At 44.1% G+C, this 25,729-nt stretch overlaps 1 protein-coding gene across 6 annotated transcripts in view; it reads left to right on the top strand.

Annotated features, from left to right (window-relative positions):
- dgkg (diacylglycerol kinase, gamma) overlaps positions 1-25,729 on the top strand; it is a 188,977-nt gene that overhangs the window by 121,604 nt on the left and 41,644 nt on the right. For all 6 annotated transcript variants that reach the window (XM_075480301.1, XM_075480299.1, XM_075480303.1 and 3 more), the window contains 2 exons: positions 14,877-14,967; positions 22,641-22,842. In XM_075480301.1, coding sequence (XP_075336416.1) covers positions 14,877-14,967; positions 22,641-22,842 — 293 coding nt within the window. The remainder of the gene's footprint in view (positions 1-14,876; positions 14,968-22,640; positions 22,843-25,729) is intronic.

Here is a 25,729-nt window from a genome sequence, read left to right as displayed (position 1 = left end):
GGGAAAGATTATTCACAAGTGGGCCAAATATCCTCTGCTGCTACCAGCTGCTGGATCAGGGGTTCACTTAGTTTCTCACTCACTGCTGCTACCAGCTGCTGGATCAGGGGTTCACTTAGTTTCTCACTCACTGCTGCTATCGGCTGCTGGATCAGGGGTTCACTTAGTTTCTCACTCACTGCTGCTACCAGCTGCTGGATCAGGGGTTCACTTAGTTTCTCACTCACTGCTGCTATCGGCTGCTGGATCAGGGGTTCACTTAGTTTCTCACTCACTGCTGCTACCAGCTGCTGGATCAGGGGTTCACTTAGTTTCTCACTCACTGCTGCTACCAGCTGCTGGATTAGGGGTTCACTTAGTTTCTCACTCACTGCTGCTACCGGCTGCTGGATCAGGGGTTCACTTAGTTTCTCACTCACTGCTGCTACCGGCTGCTGGATCAGGGGTTCACTTAGTTTCTCACTGCTGCTACCAGCTGCTGGATCAGGGGTTCACTTAGTTTCTCACTCACTGCTGCTACCAGCTGCTGGATCAGGGGTTCACTTAGTTTCTCACTCACTGCTGCTACCGGCTGCTGGATCAGGGGTTCACTTAGTTTCTCACACACTGCTGCTACCAGCTGCTGGATTAGGGGTTCACTTAGTTTCTCACTCACTGCTGCTACCAGCTGCTGGATTAGGGGTTCACTTAGTTTCTCACTCACTGCTGCTACCAGCTGCTGGATCAGGGGTTCACTTAGTTTCTCACTCACTGCTGCTACCAGCTGCTGGATCAGGGGTTCACTTAGTTTCTCACTCACTGCTGCTACCAGCTGCTGGATCAGGGGTTCACTTAGTTTCTCACTGCTGCTACCAGCTGCTGGATCAGGGGTTCACTTAGTTTCTCACTCACTGCTGCTACCGGCTGCTGGATCAGGGGTTCACTTAGTTTCTCACTCACTGCTGCTACCAGCTGCTGGATCAGGGGTTCACTTAGTTTCTCACTCACTGCTGCTACCAGCTGTTGGATCAGGGGTTCACTTAGTTTCTCACTCACTGCTGCTACCGGCTGCTGGATCAGGGGTTCACTTAGTTTCTCACTCACTGCTGCTACCGGCTGCTGGATCAGGGGTTCACTTAGTTTCTCACTCACTGCTGCTACCAGCTGCTGGATCAGGGGTTCACTTAGTTTCTCACTCACTGCTGCTACCAGCTGCTGGATCAGGGGTTCACTTAGTTTCTCACACACTGCTGCTACCAGCTGCTGGATCAGGGGTTCACTTAGTTTCTCACACACTGCTGCTACCAGCTGCTGGATCAGGGGTTCACTTAGTTTCTCACACACTGCTGCTACCAGCTGCTGGATCAGGGATTCGCTTAGTTTCTCACACACTGCTGCTACCAGCTGCTGGATCAGGGATTCACTTAGTTTCTCACACACTGCTGCTACCAGCTGCTGGATCAGGGGTTCGCTTAGTTTCTCACTGCTGCTACCAGCTGCTGGATCAGGGGTTCACTTAGTTTCTCACTCACTGCTGCTACCAGCTGCTGGATCAGGGGTTCACTTAGTTTCTCACTCACTGCTGCTACCAGCTGCTGGATCAGGGGTTCACTTAGTTTCTCACTCACTGCTGCTACCAGCTGCTGGATCAGGGGTTCACTTAGTTTCTCACTCACTGCTGTTACCAGCTGCTGGATCAGGGGTTCACTTAGTTTCTCACTCACTGCTGCTACCAGCTGCTGGATCAGGGGTTCACTTAGTTTCTCACTCACTGCTGTTACCAGCTGCTGGATCAGGGGTTCACTTAGTTTCTCACTCACTGCTGCTACCAGCTGCTGGATCAGGGGTTCACTTAGTTTCTCACTCACGGCCAGAATAATAAAACTTTCGGATGTTTTTCGACGGTTGGATGAAGGATTTGTACAAAGTTTAGTTTTCTGTGTGTTTTGAATGCAGGTGAATCACTCGGGACCTGGGCTCTGGGTGTTTGGTGTTGCCTACATAACAACATGCGTGTCACTGTTTCCCTGCACAGTTAATTAGTGAACCCCCTGAGCACAATAAGGGAGTACTCAGAGATAACTTGTTTACTCTTTGGAGCCCAATAATTAATGCTGAAGCCTCCATCTGTTAGTCCCATATCCGTCTCCAGGCTCACAGACGGCCGCCAGAGAGGGTGATAAAAGAGGAAAGAAAGATGCAATTTGTTCTCCGAGGGCCCCCTGAGAGACGGGCCGCTGTTAAACGATGGAGGGCCTGACATGTTCAGCACACACAGGCCCGCGGGCCCGGAGGTTAAACACGGAGGTTAAACACGGAGGCCCGCCGCGGGCCCGGAGGTTAAACACGGAGGCCCGCCGCGGGCCCGGAGGTTAAACACGGAGGCCCGCCGCGGGCCCGGAGGTTAAACACGGAGGCCTGCGGGCCCGGAGGTTAAACACGGAGGCCCGCGGGCCCGGAGGTTAAACACGGAGGCCCGCCGCGGGCCCGGAGGTTAAACACGGAGGCCTGCGGGCCCGGAGGTTAAACACGGAGGCCCGCCGCGGGCCCGGAGGTTAAACACGGAGGCCTGCGGGCCCGGAGGTTAAACACGGAGGCCCGCCGCGGGCCCGGAGGTTAAACACGGAGGCCCGCGGGCCCGGAGGTTAAACACGGAGGCCCGCGGGCCCGGAGGTTAAACACGGAGGCCCGCGGGCCCGGAGGTTAAACACGGAGGCCCGCCGCGGGCCCGGAGGTTAAACACGGAGGCCCGCCGCGGGCCCAGAGGTTAAACACGGAGGCCTGCGGGCCCGGAGGTTAAACACGGAGGCCCGCGGGCCCGGAGGTTAAACACGGAGGCCCGCGGGCCCGGAGGTTAAACACGGAGGCCCGCGGGCCCGGAGGTTAAACACGGAGGCCCGCCGCGGGCCCAGAGGTTAAACACGGAGGCCTGCGGGCCCGGAGGTTAAACACGGAGGCCCGCGGGCCCGGAGGTTAAACACGGAGGCCCGCGGGCCCGGAGGTTAAACACGGAGGCCTGCGGGCCCGGAGGTTAAACACGGAGGCCCGCCGCGGGCCCGGAGGTTAAACACGGAGGCCTGCGGGCCCGGAGGTTAAACACGGAGGCCCGCCGCGGGCCCGGAGGTTAAACACGGAGGCCCGCGGGCCCGGAGGTTAAACACGGAGGCCCGCGGGCCCGGAGGTTAAACACGGAGGCCCGCGGGCCCGGAGGTTAAACACGGAGGCCCGCCGCGGGCCCAGAGGTTAAACACGGAGGCCCGCCGCGGGCCCAGAGGTTAAACACGGAGGCCTGCGGGCCCGGAGGTTAAACACGGAGGCCCGCGGGCCCGGAGGTTAAACACGGAGGCCCGCGGGCCCGGAGGTTAAACACGGAGGCCCGTGGGCCCGGAGGTTAAACACGGAGGCCCGCGGGCCCGGAGGTTAAACACGGAGGCCCGCGGGCCCGGAGGTTAAACACGGAGGCCCGCGGGCCCGGAGGTTAAACACGGAGGCCCGCGGGCCCGGAGGTTAAACACGGAGGCCCGCGGGCCCGGAGGTTAAACACGGAGGCCTGCGGGTGTTTGGTTTCCGGCGGCGTTCCTCCACACGTCAGGTGACAGCTGACGGACACCTGCGAGCGTCCGGCTGTGATCCGGCCGGTGTTCCGGCCGGGAGCTCATCCCTTACGGCTGAAAGCAGCCGGCGTGTGGAAGAGGGGAGCAGATGACAAATAACCTTTAACCTTTGACCTTTGAAAGAGGCCCACAGCACTTAGCGCCATTGTCCTCGCTGCCACTCAACAGTTCCACGTTGTCTGGATGTGTGAACTCCTCCTCACCCGGGAACCTGGGAGCAACAGATCCTCTCACACTGGAGTCACTCAGTGGGGTCACGTGGCATGAAAGGATCGGATTATTGGCTAAATCACCATCAGACTGAGTTATTAAGTGCATGTAGACACCTTAATCTGACTAAGAATTGGATCGGATGGGATTCAGACCCCGAGATAACTGGGCTGAAAGTCACTCTAAACCTGCTTGTAGACGCTGAAGCACGTGGTGAATCAGACTTTGCGTTCTGCGCATGCTCCAGATGTTTTCCCGGGGTCGTGACCCGGAAGTCAAAGGAGACGATATTCCTGTTGTTGTCGGCGTCAGAAAGAAACAAACAACGCGATGGAGAATGCTCCGTTGGGCATCGAGTTTGTGCAACAAGCAGCTCATCGCAGACCAAATGTAGAGGGACGTAGCTTCATCTGGCTCTGCGTTCTCCATCTTTCTCCAATGCCTGAGTTTGTTGTTGTTGTTGGTGGTGAAGAGGTCAACAGGAAGTGGCTCTATTAGCAACAGCTGGAATGGGTACAGCGCCACCTATCATACCGGGGTATGACACCCTTTGTGCCTCTGATCCCATTCATTCACCGCCATATATCCAAGGAGAATTACCCAACTATAGCTGTAATCGAATTAACGATGTAATTGGAAAGCGATGCAAAAGGAAAGAAAGCAAAAGGAAATAAAGTGAAAGGAAAGAAAGCAAAAGTAAAGAAAGCAAAAGGAAAGAAAGCAAAAGGAAAGAAAGCAAAAGGAAAGAAAGCCAAAGGAAAGAAAGCCAAAGGAAAGAAAGCCAAAGGAAAGAAAGCAAAAGGAAAGAAAGCCAAAGGAAAGAAAGCCAAAGGAAAGAAAGCAACAGGAAAGAAAGCCAAAGGAAAGAAAGCAAAAGGAAAGAAAGCAAAAGGAAAGAAAGCAAATGGAAAGAGAGCGAAAGGAAAGAAAGCGAAAGGAAAGAAAGCCAAAGTAAAGAAAGCAAAAGTAAAGAAAGCCAAAGGAAAGAAAGCCAAAGGAAAGAAAGCCAAAGGAAAGAAAGCAAAAGGAAAGAGAGCAAAAGGAAAGAGAGCAAAAGGAAAGAAAGCAAAAGGAAAGAAAGCCAAAGGAAAGAGAGCAAAAGGAAAGAGAGCAAAAGGAAAGAAAGCCAAAGGAAAGAAAGCCAAAGGAAAGAAAGCCAAAGGAAAGAAAGCCAAAGGAAAGAAAGCAAAAGGAAAGAGAGCAAAAGGAAAGAAAGCAAAAGGAAAGAAAGCCAAAGGAAAGAAAGCCAAAGGAAAGAAAGCAAAAGGAAAGAAAGCAAATGGAAAGAAAGCCAAAGTAAAGAAAGCCAAAGGAAAGAAAGCAAAAGGAAAGAAAGCCAAAGGAAAGAAAGCCAAAGGAAAGAGAGCAAAAGGAAAGAAAGCAAAAGGAAAGAGAGCAAAAGGAAAGAAAGCAAAAGGAAAGAAAGCCAAAGGAAAGAAAGCCAAAGGAAAGAAAGCAAAAGGAAAGAAAGCCAAAGGAAAGAAAGCAAAAGGAAAGAAAGCCAAAGGAAAGAAAGCCAAAGGAAAGAGAGCAAAAGGAAAGAGAGCAAAAGGAAAGAAAGCCAAAGGAAAGAAAGCCAAAGGAAAGAAAGCCAAAGGAAAGAAAGCCAAAGGAAAGAAAGCAAAAAGAAAGAAAGTGAAAGGAAAGAAAGCGAAAGGAAAGAAAGCAAAAGGATCAGAGCCATTTGACCCCACTGAGTGAATCAGACACATTTCCACTCGCTGGTGTCATAGTGCATAGATTCGGTCGCGTCGTGTCCCCAGACGGGTGGAGATAGAGGTTATAATTCAGTAGAAGAAGCAGTCGAGCTTCATCTTTTCGGGATATTATGTCACATCTGTGGTCGGTGGCTGAGTTTATGGTTTTCCACCTCAGACCAGAAGCAGCTGATGAGTGGCATCATTTAAAGCTTTGCCGGGGCAGATGTGACCCTCCATCATCGAGCCTTCCTCAAAGTAAAAGTAAATTACGCTGCTCATTAGGGAAAGTGCTGAACCCTGGACTTCCGCCAGTGTTTGGGTATAAATGAGAATCCTGATGATTAATAGGTTTCTTCACGTAATAACCGAGACATTTCTTACGTGACTGATCTGGGGTTTGGTTTATCTTTCCGTACTCCACTTGGTGTGGTCTGAGTGATATTTAAGACCCGCCGATGACTCGGCTCACGTCCACAGTGACGGCGGATAACTCTGGACCACCTGTCAGCGTTTTAAAGATGAACTTTCCATTGAAAAGATCATTTTCTTTACCCGTTTCAGCCTGGCCTGCATCCCTTCTCTATCTGCCGAGCGCAGGACAGGAAATCTGAGGCTCTGAGAGGAACCTTAGTCTGTTTAAAGGGACAGTTCGCCTCTTTTGACATGAAGCTGTATGACACCCCATATTAGCAATATCATTTATGAACATTTTCTTACCCCCTTTTTACACTGGTACAGCTAACATCTAGAGTCTGAATGCAATGAGAAAGTATTAAATTTACATTTAGTTCCGCGTCAAACAACTTATCTATCGGCTCCGGCTCTGATCAGCGTTGATGGAAGCACGAGGCCCGGATGCCTGAGCTGAAGGACGCTGCAGAGAAAATGGCGCCAAGCGATTGTGAGGTCTGACTTTTTCCTGGAGAACCATTTTGTGATGCAAATGTATTACTCTGTTGAACGCATATTGTTTTGAGAAGCAAAACGCTTTATTTTTTAAACCCCAGCCAACTAGCCGGACTACCTTCATCAGCACCAAAACGAGGCTGGAACTCTGCTCACAGGACGCAGCAGGGGGTAAGAAGATGTTCAGAAATGATGCTGCTGATATGGGATGTTACACAGCTTCATGTCAAAAGAGGCGAACTATCCCTTTAAGACAACCTGACTGAAACCGAGCTGGGATCTCTGGAGGACAGCACAAACCGGCGCTCCCTCTTGGTGTGCGTTTGACCTCGACTCGGACTCAGGCTGACGTTGAACGCGGTGCAGAAATGTGAGCAGGTCGGACCTCGCAGGATGGGTGAAGCGACCCGGATGCTTCTTCAGACTGGAGACTAACGCAGGCTGAAGATTCTCGGCTCGGCTGCATCAGACCCCGTCGGCGTGCACGCACGGCTCCAGATCTCACGGCAGTTTCGTGGAAGTCGAACCGGTCACCAGGTCCCACTCCTCCCCAGCTTGATCCTCTGTCCCTTTCACCTTTTCCTGCAAAGTATTCTGTGGGTTCAGCTGACAACTGCCATTAGGGTTTCTGTCTCTAACGCCGGGCCGCTCAGCTTTTTATCCTCCGACGGGTCAAAGGGCAAAACGGGGAGGCTGCATCATAGCTGCAGACGGCGAGGAGACACGCCAACCAGGGAAACAACCACAGACGATCAAACACGAGGCTCCTGCTTCATGCTTTTACAGAGTAAAGAAGTGCTCGGTGAAAAAACTACTCAAGTACTGAGTAACTGTTGAGTAACGTCTGATTTATTTGTTAACACAAGCATTCAATCAGACAGACAAAAATACTAAATAATTATCTTTAGGCAAATTAGAGTTCATCCAATTGATAAAATAAATAAAAATAAATTAATTAATTACAAAATAGCTTAAATTAAAATAATCCAGGTAAATTCAAGAACTTTAATAAAAAATAAAAGAGACTTAGGAAATGTTTAAAACATATGTAACCTAAAAAACAAACATTCACCTATCCATGTTTTTCTAGACCGCAGGAAAAATAGTAGGGCTGGGCAACGATTAAAATGTTTAATCTAATTAATCGCATGATTTCCCTGATTAATCACGATTAATCGCATTTGTACGCAGAATCCAAAAATGAATCCAAAAGTAGCGTATAGCTTTTAGCATTTAGCTTTATTTTAAATGTGCTGCCATATGAATGAAAGTGCCATAACATTTGTTGTGCAAACACACTTTTAACATCAGCATCTTTCTGTAGTTTTTATGTAGAAGCCTCGCTCCACTGTCTGTTTCCTTGAATGACTTGCTTCTATCAGTTGTGTGTTTTGCCTTTAAGTGATATTTTAGACTGGAACTACTACGCTGAGAAGACAATTCAACTCGGCAGTGTTTACAGATGACTTTGGTTCTGTCGACTCCGCCGTCTGGAAGAACTTTAAAATGAAAATGGCCGAGTAAAAGTTCCGTACCCTTCTCCATGTTTGGTGGATCCGCCGATTACTTTCTTTTCCTGTTCCACAGCAGACAGCAACAGACTTTTACAAAATAAAATAAATAATAAAACAGGGGTGGTTGTAGTGGGTTGAGCTGGCAGCTGCAGCTGGCCCCGGTTCGAGTCCCGCATCGGGCGGCCCTGTGCTGCATGTCGTTCCCCCTCTCTCTGTCCTCTGCTTCCTGTCTCTCTGAACTTATCCATTAAAGGCACAAAAGCCCCAAAAAATAATAATAAAATATATGTTTTTTTTTAAACTGCGTTAATGCGTGATAAAATATGTATCTGCATTAAATCATTAACGAGTTAACTCGCCCAGCCTGCCACCTCTCAGTTTGCATTTATCTGTGGTCTGTTGGGATGATTCTGCCGCTGATCCGGCTCTTTTCTGGACTCTGAACAGGGAGTTCCTGAAGATAAAGGGTTAAAATGATCAGGAACTGATGTCCTTTTGAATTAACTGTACTTACTGACCTCGTGTCCTGATTTCACAACAGGTATGAGAGGCGGGGGGGGGGGGGGGCGCTGCAGAGAGGTGGTGGGGTCACCGGGTCACTGCTCATATTGGGGATTATGGGATATGCTTATCTGTAAGAGGGGAGGGGCTCTCCATCGGTGTTTTCACCACAACACGGCTCCGGGTTCCTGTAAATACGTTCCTAACGCTACGATCCAGCTGTTTTCTGTGGAGCTGAGCAGAGTTTAGCAGCACTTTTCCTTCTCAGGGAATCAGAAATGAACTGGCAGTCCCAGTCTGAGGGCTCCGAACTGGAGGCTAATAATGAGAGATTAAAGCTGGCTTGTTTAGATCGTTCGGGATCCGTTTTTGTTCCCAGGTCTGCATTAGTTTTTGGTGCAGAAACATGGGAATAATGGCGGAAAGGCTTAGCAAAGTCTCCCCGTTGCACTCGCCGTCCATAAGAGACGGGTGAAAAACATGAGTTAATTGCATTTTTTACAGACTGTCTCAAGTGGAAGCGGCTTAATGAGGTTAGGCAGCTTGCCTCGCTGAGAATCACAACTGCTCCTAATTGTGATCTCAAATACGCTCGTAATCCCCCGATTTGACAGCAGCAGAGGTTTCTGGGGAGGCATTAGGGTGAAAGAGACAGAAAGACAATTAGCAACAAGAAAAACATGTGAACCTGTGTGTCAGCTTCCCAGTCCCGTTTTAAAGGAAGCATGAAAAGTTTTAAAGGTGCGTTTCTCCTCTGCTGTTTGACTGTGACCCTTCTGAAGATGTTTGGCAGCTTCTTTATGTGATTGTTCCTTCTTCTTGATGGTAACCGACCTCGGTGCGGGCGTGTCCTCATGATGAACAGCTGTTGTGTCAACGGCAGTGTTGTTGGTGTCAACAGCGTGTTCATATTGTCTGCTGACACATCATTAAAACACGTCCTTTACAGTAAAGAGAGATTCATTTATGATCTGCTGTCATCGATGAAGGTTGTTACCTTCATCAAACCTTTATTTAACCAGGGAAAGTCCCAAAGATGCTAAAAACTGTGGCTGAGCTCCAAACCGCATACTACATACTACATACTACATACTACATACTGCATACTGCATTCTACATACTACATACTACATACTGCATACTACATACTGCATACTGCATTCTAAATACTACATACTACATACTGCATACTGCATTCTACATACTACATACTACATACGGCATATTACATACTGCATACTACATACTGCATTCTACATACGGCATACTAGATACTACATACTGCATACGGCATGTTACATACTGCATACTATATACTGCATACTACATACTACATACGGCATATTACATACTGCATACTACATACTGCATACTGCATACGGCATATTACATACTGCATACTACATACTGCATTCTACATACTACATACTACATACGGCATACTAGATACTACATACTACATACGGCATATTACATACTGCATACTACATACTAGATACTACATACTACATACTGCATACTACATACTACATACTACATACTGCATTCTACAGACTACATACTACATACTGCATACTACATACTACATACTACATACGGCATATTACATACTGCATACTACATACTACATTCTACATACTACATACGGCATACTAGATACTACATACTGCATACGGCATGTTACATACTGCATACTATATACTGCATACTACATACTACATACGGCATATTACATACTGCATACTACATACTGCATACTACATACTAGATACTACATACTACATACTGCATACTACATACTACATACTACATACTGCATTCTACAGACTACATACTACATACTGCATTCTACAGACTACATACTACATACTACATACGGCATATTACATACTGCATACTACATACTGCATACTACATACTAGATACTACATACTACATACTGCATACTACATACTACATACTGCATTCTACATACTACATACTGCATACTACATACTACATACTGCATACTATATACTGCATACTACATACTGCATACTACATACTACATACTACATACTGCATACTACATACTGCATACTGCATACTCCATACTGCATACTACATACTGCATACTACATACTACATACTGCATACTACATACTGCATACTACATACTGCATACTGCATACTACATACTGCATACTACATACTGCATACTACATACTGCATACTGCATTCTGCAGACTGCATACTACATACTACATACTGCATACTACATACTGCATACTACATATTATATACTACATACTGCATATTACATACTGCATACTGCATACTACATACTACATAGTGCATTCTACAGACTACATACTACATACTGCATACCACATACTGCATACTACATACTGCATACTACATACTGCATACTGCATACTACATACTACATACTGCATTCTGCAGACTGCATACTACATACTGCATACTACATACTGCATACTGCATTCTGAAGACTGCATACTACATACTGCATACTGCATTCTGCAGACTACATACTGCATACTGCATACTACATACTGCATACTACATACTGCATACTACATATTATATACTACATACTGCATACTACATACGGCATACTGCATACTACATACGGCATACTACATACTGCATACTACATACTGCATACTGCATACTACATACTGCATTCTGCAGACTACATACTACATACTACATACTGCATACTACATACTGCATTCTACAGACTACATACTGCATACTACATACTGCATACTGCATACTACATACTACATACTGCATTCTACATACGGCATATTACATACTGCATACTACATACTAGATACTACATACTACAAACTGCATTCTACAGACTACATACTGCATACTACATACTGCATACTACATACTACATACTGCATTCTACAGACTACATACTGCATACTGCATACTACATACTGCATACTACGTACTACATACTGCATACTGCATATTATATACTGCATACTATATACTGCATACTGCATACTACATACTGCATACTATATACTGCATACTACATACTATATAGTACATACTGCATACTACATACTGCATACTACATACTGCATACTACATACTACGTACTACATACTGCATACTATATACTACATACTGCATACGGCATGTTACATACTGCATACTATATACTGCATACTACATACTACATACGGCATATTACATACTGCATACTACATACTGCATACTGCATACGGCATATTACATACTGCATACTACATACTGCATTCTACATACTACATACTACATACGGCATACTAGATACTACATACTGCATACGGCATGTTACATACTGCATACTATATACTGCATACTACATACTACATACGGCATATTACATACTGCATACTACATACTAGATACTACATACTACATACTGCATACTACATACTACATACTACATACTGCATTCTACAGACTACATACTACATACTGCATACTACATACTACATACGGCATATTACATACTGCATACTACATACTACATTCTACATACTACATACGGCATACTAGATACTACATACTGCATACGGCATGTTACATACTGCATACTATATACTGCATACTACATACTACATACGGCATATTACATACTGCATACTACATACTGCATACTACATACTAGATACTACATACTACATACTGCATACTACATACTACATACTACATACTGCATTCTACAGACTACATACTGCATACTACATACTACATACTACATACGGCATATTACATACTGCATACTACATACTGCATACTACATACTAGATACTACATACTACATACTGCATACTACATACTACATACTGCATTCTACATACTACATACTGCATACTACATACTACATACTGCATACTATATACTGCATACTACATACTGCATACTACATACTACATACTACATACTGCATACTACATACTGCATACTGCATACTCCATACTGCATACTACATACTGCATACTACATACTACATACTGCATACTACATACTGCATACTACATACTGCATACTGCATACTACATACTGCATACTACATACTGCATACTGCATTCTGCAGACTGCATACTACATACTACATACTGCATACTACATACTGCATACTACATATTATATACTACATACTGCATATTACATACTGCATACTGCATACTACATACTACATACTGCATTCTACAGACTACATACTACATACTGCATACCACATACTGCATACTACATACTGCATACTACATACTGCATACTGCATACTACATACTACATACTGCATTCTGCAGACTGCATACTACATACTGCATACTACATACTGCATACTGCATACTACATACTGCATTCTGCAGACTACATACTACATACTACATACTGCATACTACATACTACATACTGCATTCTACAGACTACATACTGCATACTACATACTGCATACTGCATACTACATACTACATACTGCATTCTACATACGGCATATTACATACTGCATACTACATACTAGATACTACATACTACAAACTGCATTCTACAGACTACATACTGCATACTACATACTGCATACTACATACTACATACTGCATTCTACAGACTACATACTGCATACTGCATACTACATACTGCATACTACGTACTACATACTGCATACTGCATACTATATACTGCATACTATATACTGCATACTGCATACTACATACTACATACTGCATACTATATACTGCATACTACATACTATATAGTACATACTGCATACTACATACTGCATACTACATACTGCATACTACATACTACATACTGCATTCTACAGACTACATACTGCATACTGCATACTACATACTGCATACTACGTACTACATACTGCATACTGCATACTATATACTGCATACTACATACTGCATACTGCATACTACATACTACATACTGCATACTATATACTGCATACTACATACTATATAGTACATACTGCATACTACATACTACATACTGCATACTATATACTGCATACTACATACTATATAGTACATACTGCATACTACATACTACAAACTGCATACTACCTACTACAAACTGCATACTACATACTATATACTGCATACTACATACTGCATACTGCATACTACATACTACATACTACATACTTCATACTACATACTACATACTAGATACTACATACTACATACTGCATACTACAGACTACATACTGCATACTACATACTACATACTACATACTGCATTCTACATACTACATACTGCATACTACATACTACATACTGCATTCTACAGACTACATACTGCATACTACATACTACATACTGCATTCTACATACTACATACTGCATACTACATACTACATACTGCATACTATATACTGCATACTACATACTGCATACTGCATACTACATACTGCATACTACATACTGCATACTGCATACTCCATACTGCATACTACATACTGCATACTGCATACTACATACTGCATACTACATACTGCACACTAAATACTGCACACTACATACTGCATACTACATACTACATACTACATACTTCATACTACATAATACATACTACACACTGCATACTACATACTACATACTGCATACTCATCGATCAGACTGGCTGTGTTCGAAACCGCATCCTTCTCCTACTACTCCTACTAACTTTTTGAGTTAGTATGCGAGTTTGAGTAAGTGAGAAGTTCCCGGATGCATACTAGATTCTCCGAAATGTTGGGTATGCATCATGAGGTTACTACTCATACTCAAACTACCCAAGATGCAACGTAACGTGACCTCGCCGATCGTCATTTCCTGTCAAAACACCAGTTTCAAGCTAGCTACAACGAGGGTAGGTTCACTTCCTGTTTTCAAAACAAAAGCACCAGTTGTATGGTAATGGCTTTCCCTATGATAAAAGGCAACGGGTATTTTATTTTGTGAAAATAACCGGAAGTGCGTTGCTCACTGCGGCTAGCTTTAGTAGCGCCGAATTCGTGGGAACTCAATTGTAAACAGCCAGTATTTTGTCAGGTTTTCAACACGTTGGGGATCTAAACGACTACTTTCTCACCTGAAAATGTTTCAAATGTTGCTAAAGTTTACAGAGTTTAGAGCTTAAGGGAAATCAGCTTCAGGCCGGCTGATTTCGGCTCGGGCAGGAGCGAAATGCATTGTGGGTAAACGCTCTGCATACTGTCTGATCGATCAGTATGCAGTATGTAGTATGCAGTATGCAGTATGCAGTATGTAGTATGCAGTATGTAGTATGTAGTATGCGGTTTCGAACACAGCTACAGTGAAAAGAAAGACATAAGTCATCATTTATGACCCATCAGTGATCATATTAATGGTATAAATGGTCCTCACACTGCTGTGTAAAAGGCCCGATCCGACCCTCATGTTTCCTGTTTTTATCTTCAGGATGAAGAACAAGCTGTGGTACTTTGAGTTTGGCACCACTGAGACCATCTCCGCCACCTGCAAGAAGCTGAACGAATGCATAGAAGTGGAGGTGAGTGGCTGAGGCCCGACGGGTGGAGCTGAGCTGTGTTCAGGATGCTTTTCTCTGTTTTCACCCATGGTCCTAACAGTGTTTGCTGGTATTAATGAGGCAGGTTATTCATGACGCATCATCAGATTACCGCTCCATAAAGTCACTGATTGCCTCATTCTGTCACGGAGCGCTGCACAAACCGTCACATGGCTGCTCAGAGAACGGCGGGACTGCAGCACCCTGCAGAGTTCAAAATAAATCTTTGGAAAACAGTTTGACAGGATTTCAGAAGTGGAGAAGGTGCAGTTTGGGGTTTGCTTTGAGCTGCAAAGTGTAACATCTGCAGTGTTCTCCGATCCGTCGCTGATGTGGAGGTCTGCCATTAAAGCTGAGCCCTATGTGGCTGACAGGATTATTATTCTTTATATCAACAAATTAAATTCAGGTTATGAAATATTTTGGGTTCATCCTGTCTGCAGTGAAAAACATGTCAAATGTAAGAATCACTGTGTTTTTCTGTATGTTAGCAGCCTGTATGTTAGCAGTCTGTATGTTAGCAGCCTGTATGTTAGCATAACAGCACAGATTCTATAATAGGACAGATACGCCACTCACGGTGCATTTCCGGTTTCCAACGAGGCGATTCTGGTTGCAGTTCCACCCTCTTTCCACGTGGGGCGCCCAATTTTGGAGACCAGAATGAATGGAATCCTATGGAGCTATACGCCCTTTCGTGCCCTTATCTCAAGGTATAATTTTTTCTCTAGTAATTCGAATGTTGTTTTCGAAAGAGGGTGTTTAGAAAATACCCATGGCTGAGTTTTAGATTTTTAGAGCCACTCATTTGCTTAAAAAAAGGATTTGAAGTGTACATGACGTCATACATAGCTGGTCGACCAGCTGTCATTAGCACAATGCTAGCGCGTGGTGGATAACAAGAAGCCAACCTGTAAGAAATCAAAGGGATATATGTACTCGTTCAGTAGATTTTTGACTTGAAACCCATGTTGAGCTCTCAGAAACTACATTCAAATCTGAGCGCTCTTGAGGAGACTTAGGTGAAACTGACCATTTGTAGCATCTAGCTCCATTGGGCCCCATTCATTCTGGTCTCCACCGACACCCCCAGTGGAATTCTGGTGGAACTGTAGCCAAAAAGCCGGTACAATGGGGCTTAATAGAGAGTGGCAAGGCTGTTCGTTATAATGGCTGTGATAACAGCCTGTATGTTAGCAGCCTGTATGTTAGCATAGCAGCCTGTATGCTAGCATAGCAGCCTGTATGTTAACAGCCTGTATATTAGCGTGGCAGCCTGTATGTTAGCATAGCAGCCTGTATGTTAGCAGCCTGTATTTTAGCAGCCTGTATGTTAGCAGCCTGTATGTTAGCAGCCTGTATTTTAGCAGCCTGTATGTTAGCAGCCTGTATGTTAACAGCCTGTATGTTAGCATAGCAGCCTGTATGCTAGCATAGCAGCCTGTATGTTAACAGCCTGTATATTATCGTGGCAGCCTGTATGTTAGCACAGCAGCCTGTATGTTGGCAGCCTGTATGTTAGCAGCCTGTATGTTAGCAGCCTGTATGTTAGCCTGTATGTTAGCAGCCTGTATGTTAGCAGCCTGTATGTTAGCATAGCAGCCTGTATGTTGAGTTTGCACCTTCCCTCGGTTCCTTCCTAACTTCCACTGTAAGCTCTTCACAACCAGACACTTAAACACCTGTAATACACCCAATACTAAACAGGAAGTTTTATTTCTCCACCCACAACATGCCGACGAGTTTCTTATCAGAGACGATGACGTGTGGAAATCTCTTGTGTTAAATGTGAAAACAGCATCTTCCATGACATATTCACACAGAATTCAGACTGTAAGCACACACTGTTCAAGGTAAATAATGGAAATGTCACATCATCGTTTCTAAGAGTTGGAGTACAACGTTTCAATACAACAAATGAGACGAAACCCCCTTTTTCAGCAGACTGCCCACAGGCAGCATGATTGTGCCTGAGGGTCCTTGACATTTAATCACGCTGAATAATTCTGCTTCACAACAGGAGAACAGAGAGTCTGCTGGTGAAATAATATCAAGCTGGCATGGAAAACTGCCCACATTCAGAGGTTTGACGAGACAAACACGAGCTCTGAGAAAATAATAATCATACAGAAAAGAAACAGCTAACATCAGACACAAAAAACTGATTCAACCCACAGCTTCGCTCAGAAACCCTGATCTGACCAGTGGTCAGTTGTTCTCAGACAGGTCAGAGTTTCCTCTTCAGAACTGGCTGCTGAAGTCGAATCAGTCCGGCTTCCAGAGGGGCCGCTCCACTCAGAAAGTGCATATAGTGCATTCCCACCACTGAGCTCACAGAAGAAAGCATCAGTATCTGGGAAGGTTGAATCCCTGTTCGTGGCTGGAAATGATCCACACTCTGGATAAAGGTGTTCAGCTGTGGCTGGGATAGAAAACTTCAGCTTCCTAGGAGCAATCTTCAGCTCAGGGCCCCGTGACAGTGATCAGTGATCAGACCGTGCACGGGGATTTGACCTGCCTGGAGAGTGATGTCAGCCGATGAAATCTCAGCTTTCGATCAGTCCATCGAACACAGCATGAACATGAAGAACGCCTATTCAAACGGTTTCCCCAACTGAGGTTGCAGGAACCCTAGGTGTCATGATTGAGGACCGGTCCTCCCCTGACTGCGCTGCGTTTGTGTCTCTTTACGACATCAGAAAACTCGGCCTGTATCTGACTCAGTTTGCCAACAGCTTTGTCACAGTTTCTCTTCAGAACTTTTATGGACAGAATTTCTCGGCGCTGCCAAGTTTGTTTTTTTGCAGATGATGTGGTCCTGTTGGCTTCATTGAGGCACTGCCGAGTGTGAGGCGCCATGAAGGCATCTGCTCTGGATGCCATCTGGATGCCTCCCTGCTTGAGTATTTCGGACATGTCCCACCAGGAGGAGGCCTCAAGGCAGATCAAGGACCCGCTGGACAGACTGTTTCTTTCAGTTGGCTTGGAAACAACTCGGTGACCAAAGGAGAAGGCTGGAGAGTGGCAGGTCTGGGGATCTCTGCTAAGATTGTTGACTAAATTGACTGAATGGATGGAAAATGGTGCCTACAGAGAGACTGCTGGGTCCGCAGAAGCTATTTAAACTCAATCCTACAGGCTTACGCTAGTCGTCCATTGTTCAGTCAACGCAAGCCGTATCCAACGCATTCAGTTAATTTTCAATGAAATCCGGCCGATCGTTGTCGCCGTGCTCGCAAAGCATGCTGGGATTCCAGGACGGCGAGCGGGGGACCTGCGGCACGTCAAAATGTTGGGCTCGCCCGAAGTTTATGCAAATTTGCCACGGCAGCCGTCGTGCGTTACCCAATGACAGCAGATCATGTAGGCGTGTCATGATAGGTTTGTCGTGATGAAAGCATCGCGGAGAAAAATAAAAAATGATAAAGATGGAGGAGTGTTTGATTACAGCGGTTAGCGGGTTCCCCGTTTTATTCGATCTATCCCTGCCATCATACAGGGATACAAACATAAAAGACGAGGCGTGGAGGAAGGTGGCGGAGATTGTGGGTGTCCCTGGTGGGTTGACATCTGTGTGAACTGTACAAAATTACATGAACACCTTGCAAACATCAGCCAGTAATGTATGCTAATGTAAATGGCTAGGTCATTCCCCTGGTTGTCTTCGTGGGGATGAGCTAGATATGTTATATTATGTATAGTAAAATAATGAATGAAATAAATGAAGGGCGTCACTCAGTTTTTTTCCCTTTGTTTATTCACCCCTGAACGTTTCAGGTATTGCTCATGTCATTGCTATTGCGGGCAAAATGAACAGCAGCAGTGGCCAGAATGGCTGTGCTAAAACGATTGTAGGCGAATAAACACACCTAAAACATCAGGCAATTGTTTGAGCATCTTTTTAGAGGGAGAAACTTCGGTTGGTTAAAATCACAAGTTATTTACTTTCCCTCGGAGCCATTCTACCGTATGTTCTATCTACAACTTCGTATACACGCCCCTCTGTACACGCCCACTGTAGTAGCAACACGGCGACACTAGGCATCCAATCCGGGGAGTTAAGTTGACGTGACGGAACAATGGATCTCTACCGTTATGCTCCACAAGGCACTCTCAAGGCCTCAGTGTGCTTCTCCGTCCCTATCCGTCAATCCGTCTCCGTAGTCACGGAGAGGCTCTCCGTCCGTTCGAAGTTCTTCGTCGGGCTGTCAACACAGCCACATGTGATGCAGCTGTTTATGAAAAGGTGACCACTGGGCCACGAGTTCATGAACTGCAGGGCGCCGCAGAGCTTCTAAAAACCCAAAGACACCAAAAGGAGCAGAAAGAAATTGTAACAATAATAGCTTTTTAATGCCTCGGTATGCTTCTCCGTCGCTATCCGTCAATCCGACTCCGTGGTCACAGAGAGGCTGTTAAACCTTTCGAAGTTCTCCGTCGGGATGTCGGATACCCAAGGCAGTTCACCTCCCGATCAGTAGGCGGCGCTATGCTAAACGACCCAATCTGGCGACGTCTATGGTGAAAGTGGTTGATTGGTTGTTCACCTTCCGGCTCCGTTCCTCCTCACAGCGAACGATGGCGACCGAGAGAGAAAGACTGTTGTTGGAGTTGGAGCTTGTTGATGTTGAAATGCAAATAATTTGACCAAATGTTGACCGGCACACAGTAAACTCTTTCAGAAATGGCGGTGTTGTTGTTCTGAGAGGAAGGAGCTAAACCGGAAAAGTGATTCAGGAAATGATGTTATTAGCCGACCAATCACAGCCCTTGTGGTCTCCGCGAGTCTCCGCCTCCTCGACGGAGGATAGATAGGAATGTTGACCGACGCACGCAAGCGACGGAGAGCGTCTCCGGGAGGGTTTCCGAAGGCGACCATAAATCAGCCTTCAGTCCACACTGTTCTTACTGGTGGTTCCACGGTGGTTAAACCAGCTGCTCGATGCTGGCTCGTCCCTGATCACCTGGAGGACTCATCTCTATGGAAAACGCCTCCTCTCTGACCCCCTAACTCTCATTCTCTTTGCACTTTTCTACCTGTCCTACCTGCATGCTACTATTCTGGTAGATTTAAATCGATTAAGCACTTACTGAGAAGGGCTTTTGTCACTTTGGATAAAAGCTTCTGTTCGATGACTCAATGAAATGTCTGCTCCGACAGCTCTGAGCTCCGTGTGTTGTCTGAAGAGCATTAAAGACGCATCAGTTAGCGTTAGAGTTTTACAACAGAATGCGTCATTCTTACATTCAGCTGCAGTTTTACAATAAAGGCTCAAGAACTGTGCAGTTATGCTCTCAGAGACGCAGCTTTCATGTCATCGCGTTGGTATTCAGTGTCACAGTGCATCTTTCTACATGTTTTTTTCCCTTACTAACATTATCTTTATTGAGTTTTCAACATGTTTCCAAAACACACATATATTCAGAAATAAGAGCGCTCTCATATCCAGGAGACATCAGGGGCAAAGTCATTATCCAACATTCAAATTGTCCTTCCTTGCAAGTCAGATATTGATGAGATAATACAGAGCAACACTTAGTACAAGTATAAAAACAAAAAGCAAAAAAAAAAAAAGAAACAACAACAACCAGAGCAATAAACGTTTCTCTATCTTGTCAAGAATAAGCCCATATTATTTCGCTATTGTACCTATATGGTTCAAAAATACAGATTCAGATGTACAATCTATACAGAATAAAAAAATATCAAATATCAAAAGAGAATAGATCACAGAAAGGACTACCAACAACTACGCCTCTTCGTCTTCGTTACCCACATTACTTAAATCTACACTCTCCATATATTCTATAAAAGGACCCAGAATGTTTTGAAATAGTGATATTTTCCCTTTTATAATGTAAGTTCTTTCTACATGTTTTACCTTCACATTTGATGCCTTGCTACCTTTGATTTGGCCACAAACACTCCCGGGGAGGACAGAGAGAGCATGGCAAGAGGCATTTCAGACGCTTCCTGAGCAACTTTTTACAATCTTTTCACTTTTCTGCTTTCCCGTCATGTGAACGCAGCAGGAAAAACAGCCGTGGGACATGCTTATTCCTTCTTTAAATGTGCTCCACTTCCGTCTGGACCTTCTCCTTTGAGAAGGATGTGGGTGATCTGTTCAAAGGTTGTGTTCACAAACCCCAACGACTGATAATGCAGAGATTAAACACGAGACGGCTGGGACAGAACGCTGAGAGATGTCCCACCCAAACTCTGCTGAGCACTTTCATTCGTGCTGCCGTCCAACTGGGGCACTTCTGGGGGGTAAATATCCTCCTATCCTCCAAAAATGCTCCAAGTTCCTGGGATTGAAAAGCTGCCTTTGTTGAGTCTTTAATATCTAATTTATAGACTCGTGCTCCATTTTACACAGCAAAGCTCACGTGCACATTGTACAGCTGTGCAGTTTTCTTTATGGTTTATTTAAGTGCAGTTTTTTCCCTCGATGCTGCCGACGTGAGGAGGGATATCAGACTGTTAATTTGTTGTATTTTGTATCCTAGAGCCTCAGAAGAAGAAGTTGCATCTCCAGCTGTCAAAGAAAGGCAGTTCTGTTATTCTAAAACAAGTATTCAGCAACACAAAATAGTTCAGTTTCACCCCAGACACTGAACTGTGTGCGACATTACATCCCGTTAGCAGCTTTAAAGGGACAGTTCGCCTCTTTTGACATGAAGCTGTGTGACATCCCATATCAGCAACATCATTTCTGAACATCTTCTTACCCCCTGCTGCGTCCTGTGAGCAGAGTTCCAGCCTCGTTTTGGCGTTGATGAAGGTAGTCCGGCTAGTTGGCTGGGGTTTAAAAAATAAAGCGCTTTGTTTCTCAAAACAATATGCGTTCAACAGAGTAATACATTTGCATCCCAAAATGGTTCTCCAGGAAAAAGTCAGACCTCACAATCGCTTGGCCCTATTTTCTCTCCCTTCGTATCACTGCCTGCTGTGCAGACCGAGCAGCAAACACTGTAACAGGCGCGGCTGTCAGCAGGCGGCAGCAGGCAGTGATACGAAGGGAGAGAAAATAGGGCCAAGCGATTGTGAGGTCTGACTTTTTCCTGGAGAACCATTTTGTGATGCAAATGTATTACTCTGTTGAACGCATATTGTTTTGAGAAGCAAAACGCTTTATTTTTTAAACCCCAGCCAACTAGCCGGACTACCTTCATCAGCACCAAAACGAGGCTGGAACTCTGCTCACAGGACGCAGCAGGGGGTAAGAAGATGTTCAGAAATGATGTTGCTGATATGGGATGTTACACAGCTTCATGTCAAAAGAGGCGAACTGTCCCTTTAACAGCTGGTCAGCTGGTCTATAAAAGCAGAGAGAAGGCAGCATGGCATCTATCTGATGTGTTTGTGTGGCTGCTATGACTCAGCACAAATCAGCTGCTGAGTCACTGCTGTGCTGTTGACATTGTTTTTTAATTATTTGCTGAACCCAGATCAGGTTATACACAATATACAGTCCAAATGGAATTGCTTTATACGTGTTCATTCCACTCACTGTGTTTTATCGCTGTTTGTTTGGGCTGCTGTTCCCACAATGCATCAGGGCAGAATAAACTCTGAAGCCGTCCAGCCTGAACCCAAACGTATAAATCCTGCTAAAACTCAGCGAAACGTGTTTTTGTTTTTGTGTCCTCAGAGCGACGGGATCATCCTGGACCTCAGCAACACGTCCTTAGAGGGCATCGCCGTTCTCAACATTCCCAGCATGCACGGCGGCTCCCACCTTTGGGGCGAGACGAAGAAGAGGAGGAACTACAACCGCATGAGCAAGAAGGTGGCAGACAGGATGCCAACCAGCACCGTCACGGACGCCAAAGAGCTCAAGTTCTGCATCCAAGGTGAGTGAGCGGGGACCAACCCTTAAAAACTTTACCGTTTTATAACTCGTGTCCTTTCCAGGCTTTGATTCGCTCACTGGCTGCAGGTGCTGTGCACACATCTTCCTTTCTTCATCCACTTAGACTCACCTCTGCCTGCAGAAGTGCCTTTAAGCCACAGCACATCAGGCTGAATAATAATTTTTAACCACTCATTTCTCATCATTAGAAATTAATCAAATCAAATTTATTTGTAGCACATTTCATGTCCAAAACAATTCTGCTTCACATAAAATAAAAACATTGCAGCAGGGAGTGGAAGAAGCATTAAAAATACATAAAAGAACATAAAGAGAAACAAATAAAATGATTAAAAACAAGCAACAGCACTGGAAAAAATCTAAATCTTACCAAGTATATTTGTCTCATTGAGTATCTCATTACACTTGATATAAGACACAACTGCCTAACAAGCACCATTTTTTCCAAAAAATTAAAAAATTAAAATTAAAAAAATAATAATAATAATACTAAAAAATAAAAAAATAAATATTATATATATATATATTTTGATGATGATGATAAAAATGTATATGTTGTACAACTCTACCAATAAACAAAGTAACGAAAAAAAAAAAGTACCATTTCAGCCAGATATAGGGACTTGTTTTAATACAATACATCTGGAATATCTTGTTAAGTGAAAAAGTCTTGAAAACAAATTGTTTTGAGTCACATATCATATGAAACAAGCTTTTTTACATTTGAAGAGGTTTTTAAGCTAATTTCCAGGTCACTTTTATCTCAAAACTCCTAAATATCACATCTTATTTCAAGCAAAAACGTCTTTTATTTGTTGTTTTTTTTACCTTATTTTTGGAGGGGCATTTTTTCCAGTGTATCTTTGTCTTTTCACTTTATTAAGATCAGATTCTGCAGGTAAAATTGCAATAATAAGGTGACTTGACTTTGACTTGACTTGCCCAAGAAAAAATGACTTGGGACTTGCTTGAGACTTGAAAGCTAAGACTTGCACATGTGTGACTTGGTCCCATCTCTGATGAATACCAAGGAGCAGATTTTTAACCACTCATTTCTCATTATTAGAAATTAAAGCAATTGTTGCATCAGAAAACAACCACCAGCTCTGTGTTGAAAGGTTTGATTTACAGCCGTGCTTCATCAGGCTGAATGAACTCGAATCTGGACAGAAAACGTATTTTTTCTTCATCATTCACCGGTGAAAACGGTAAAAGTCTGAGAACTTATCCTGACATTCAGCCAACCTGCAAACCCTGCAGAACGAGTCGAGGCTCAGTGCCGTTGCCAGGAAACAAAGATACTGGGATGCATTCCTCATCTGTACATTATCATCTGCTAATATCATTTCTAATCAGATTAATTCAGCTGTTCCAGGGGTCAGGAAGTGACGGCGGCGCTGACATGTGTTGTTGATTAAATCCGTGAAATGACCTCCAAGCCTGCGTCAGACAGAAGACGCGACGGCGTCCTCGGTGAATAAAAGAAGGCGGTTACGTAAGAGCCGGTGGAAATAGAAAAGCAGGTTCAGGTGTGAGCGTTCAGCCTCAGTCTGTGTGAGACACCCGATACCTTTCAGTAGAATGACTTCATCAGGTCCCTTTACAGAACAGGTTCAGCCAAAGTTCACAAAGTAATTTGTTTTAAATCGTCTCCATTTAAAGTCGATTTGATCAAAAATAAACGAGTTTTAAAACCCAGAATCCAGGATTACTTATGAAGGAATATTTGGAAAACCAGTGAATTATTAGATAATGAGTTCATTTCCATCTGTAAACTGATTTTGCCCCTTTATTACCCGTCTTGTGTCACCGATAGGCTAATATCAGGACTAATAATGACAACAAAAGGAATTCAGTCGGTGTTCTTAGTTTTTTTTAAAGTATTTTAGTGTAGATTTTTCAGAGAAAACAATGTCGACTCAGAAATATGAACACTTTCTATCCAGTGCTTTTGGACGTCAGTAGAGCCGGTGCGTAATGGTGGGCGGAGCCTGATCAGGCCTCAGGAGCTGACCAATCACAGTAGACTGGTTTCCCGTGATGTCTTTAGTTCATATTTAGAGGAGCTGAATAAGAAAATGGGAATGTTGGAAGGGTTGGAATTAACAAAAATTTAAATGACATCACTCGCCAGCTGTTTCTGGTCTGAGGCGTCAAACTCTGACCGGCGTCTTCCAGGATATGATCCAATATCCCCGACAGAGGTGGGCAGAGCAGCCGAAAACTGTACTCAAGTAAAAGTACTGTTACTTCAGAATAATATGACTCAAGTAAAAGTACTGTTACTTCAGAATAATATGACTCAAGTAAAAGTAAAAAGTAGTCATTCAAATAATTACTTGAGTAAGAGTAAAAAAGTGCTTGGTGAAAAAACTACTCGAGTACTGAGTAACTGTTGAGTAACGTCTGATTTATTTGTTAACACAAGCATTCAATCAGACAGACAAAAATACTAAATAATCACCTTTAGGCCAATTAGAGTTCATCCAATTGATCAAATAAATTAAAATGAATTAATTCATTACAAAATAGCTTAAATTAAAATAATCCAGGTAAATTCAAGAACTTCAATAAAAAATAAAAGAGACTTAGGAAATGTTTAAAACATGTGTAACCCATATGTAACCTAAAAAACAAACATTCACCTATCCATGGGGGAAAAACGAGTTTAGGAAACTTAGCGCTACATGTTTCCTCAAGTTAGATGTTGAGTTTCTGCTGAAATGTGCGTTTGTTTTGGTTGACACAGAAGACACATAATGTAGCTGCTGTTTCTCACTCTTTGTAAGGTAAACATGCTTTCAGTATGAGGCCTCGTCTGCGTCTTCATTTCCCACCGTTGGTTCTGACATTTTTCATCTGTTTAT

Source organism: Odontesthes bonariensis, chromosome 12, assembly GCF_027942865.1.
Source record: "Odontesthes bonariensis isolate fOdoBon6 chromosome 12, fOdoBon6.hap1, whole genome shotgun sequence".
In the NCBI taxonomy this organism is placed as follows: Eukaryota; Metazoa; Chordata; class Actinopteri; order Atheriniformes; family Atherinopsidae; genus Odontesthes; species Odontesthes bonariensis.
Note: the sequence above shows the minus strand (reverse complement) of the source record. Positions and strands in the feature narration are given on the sequence as shown.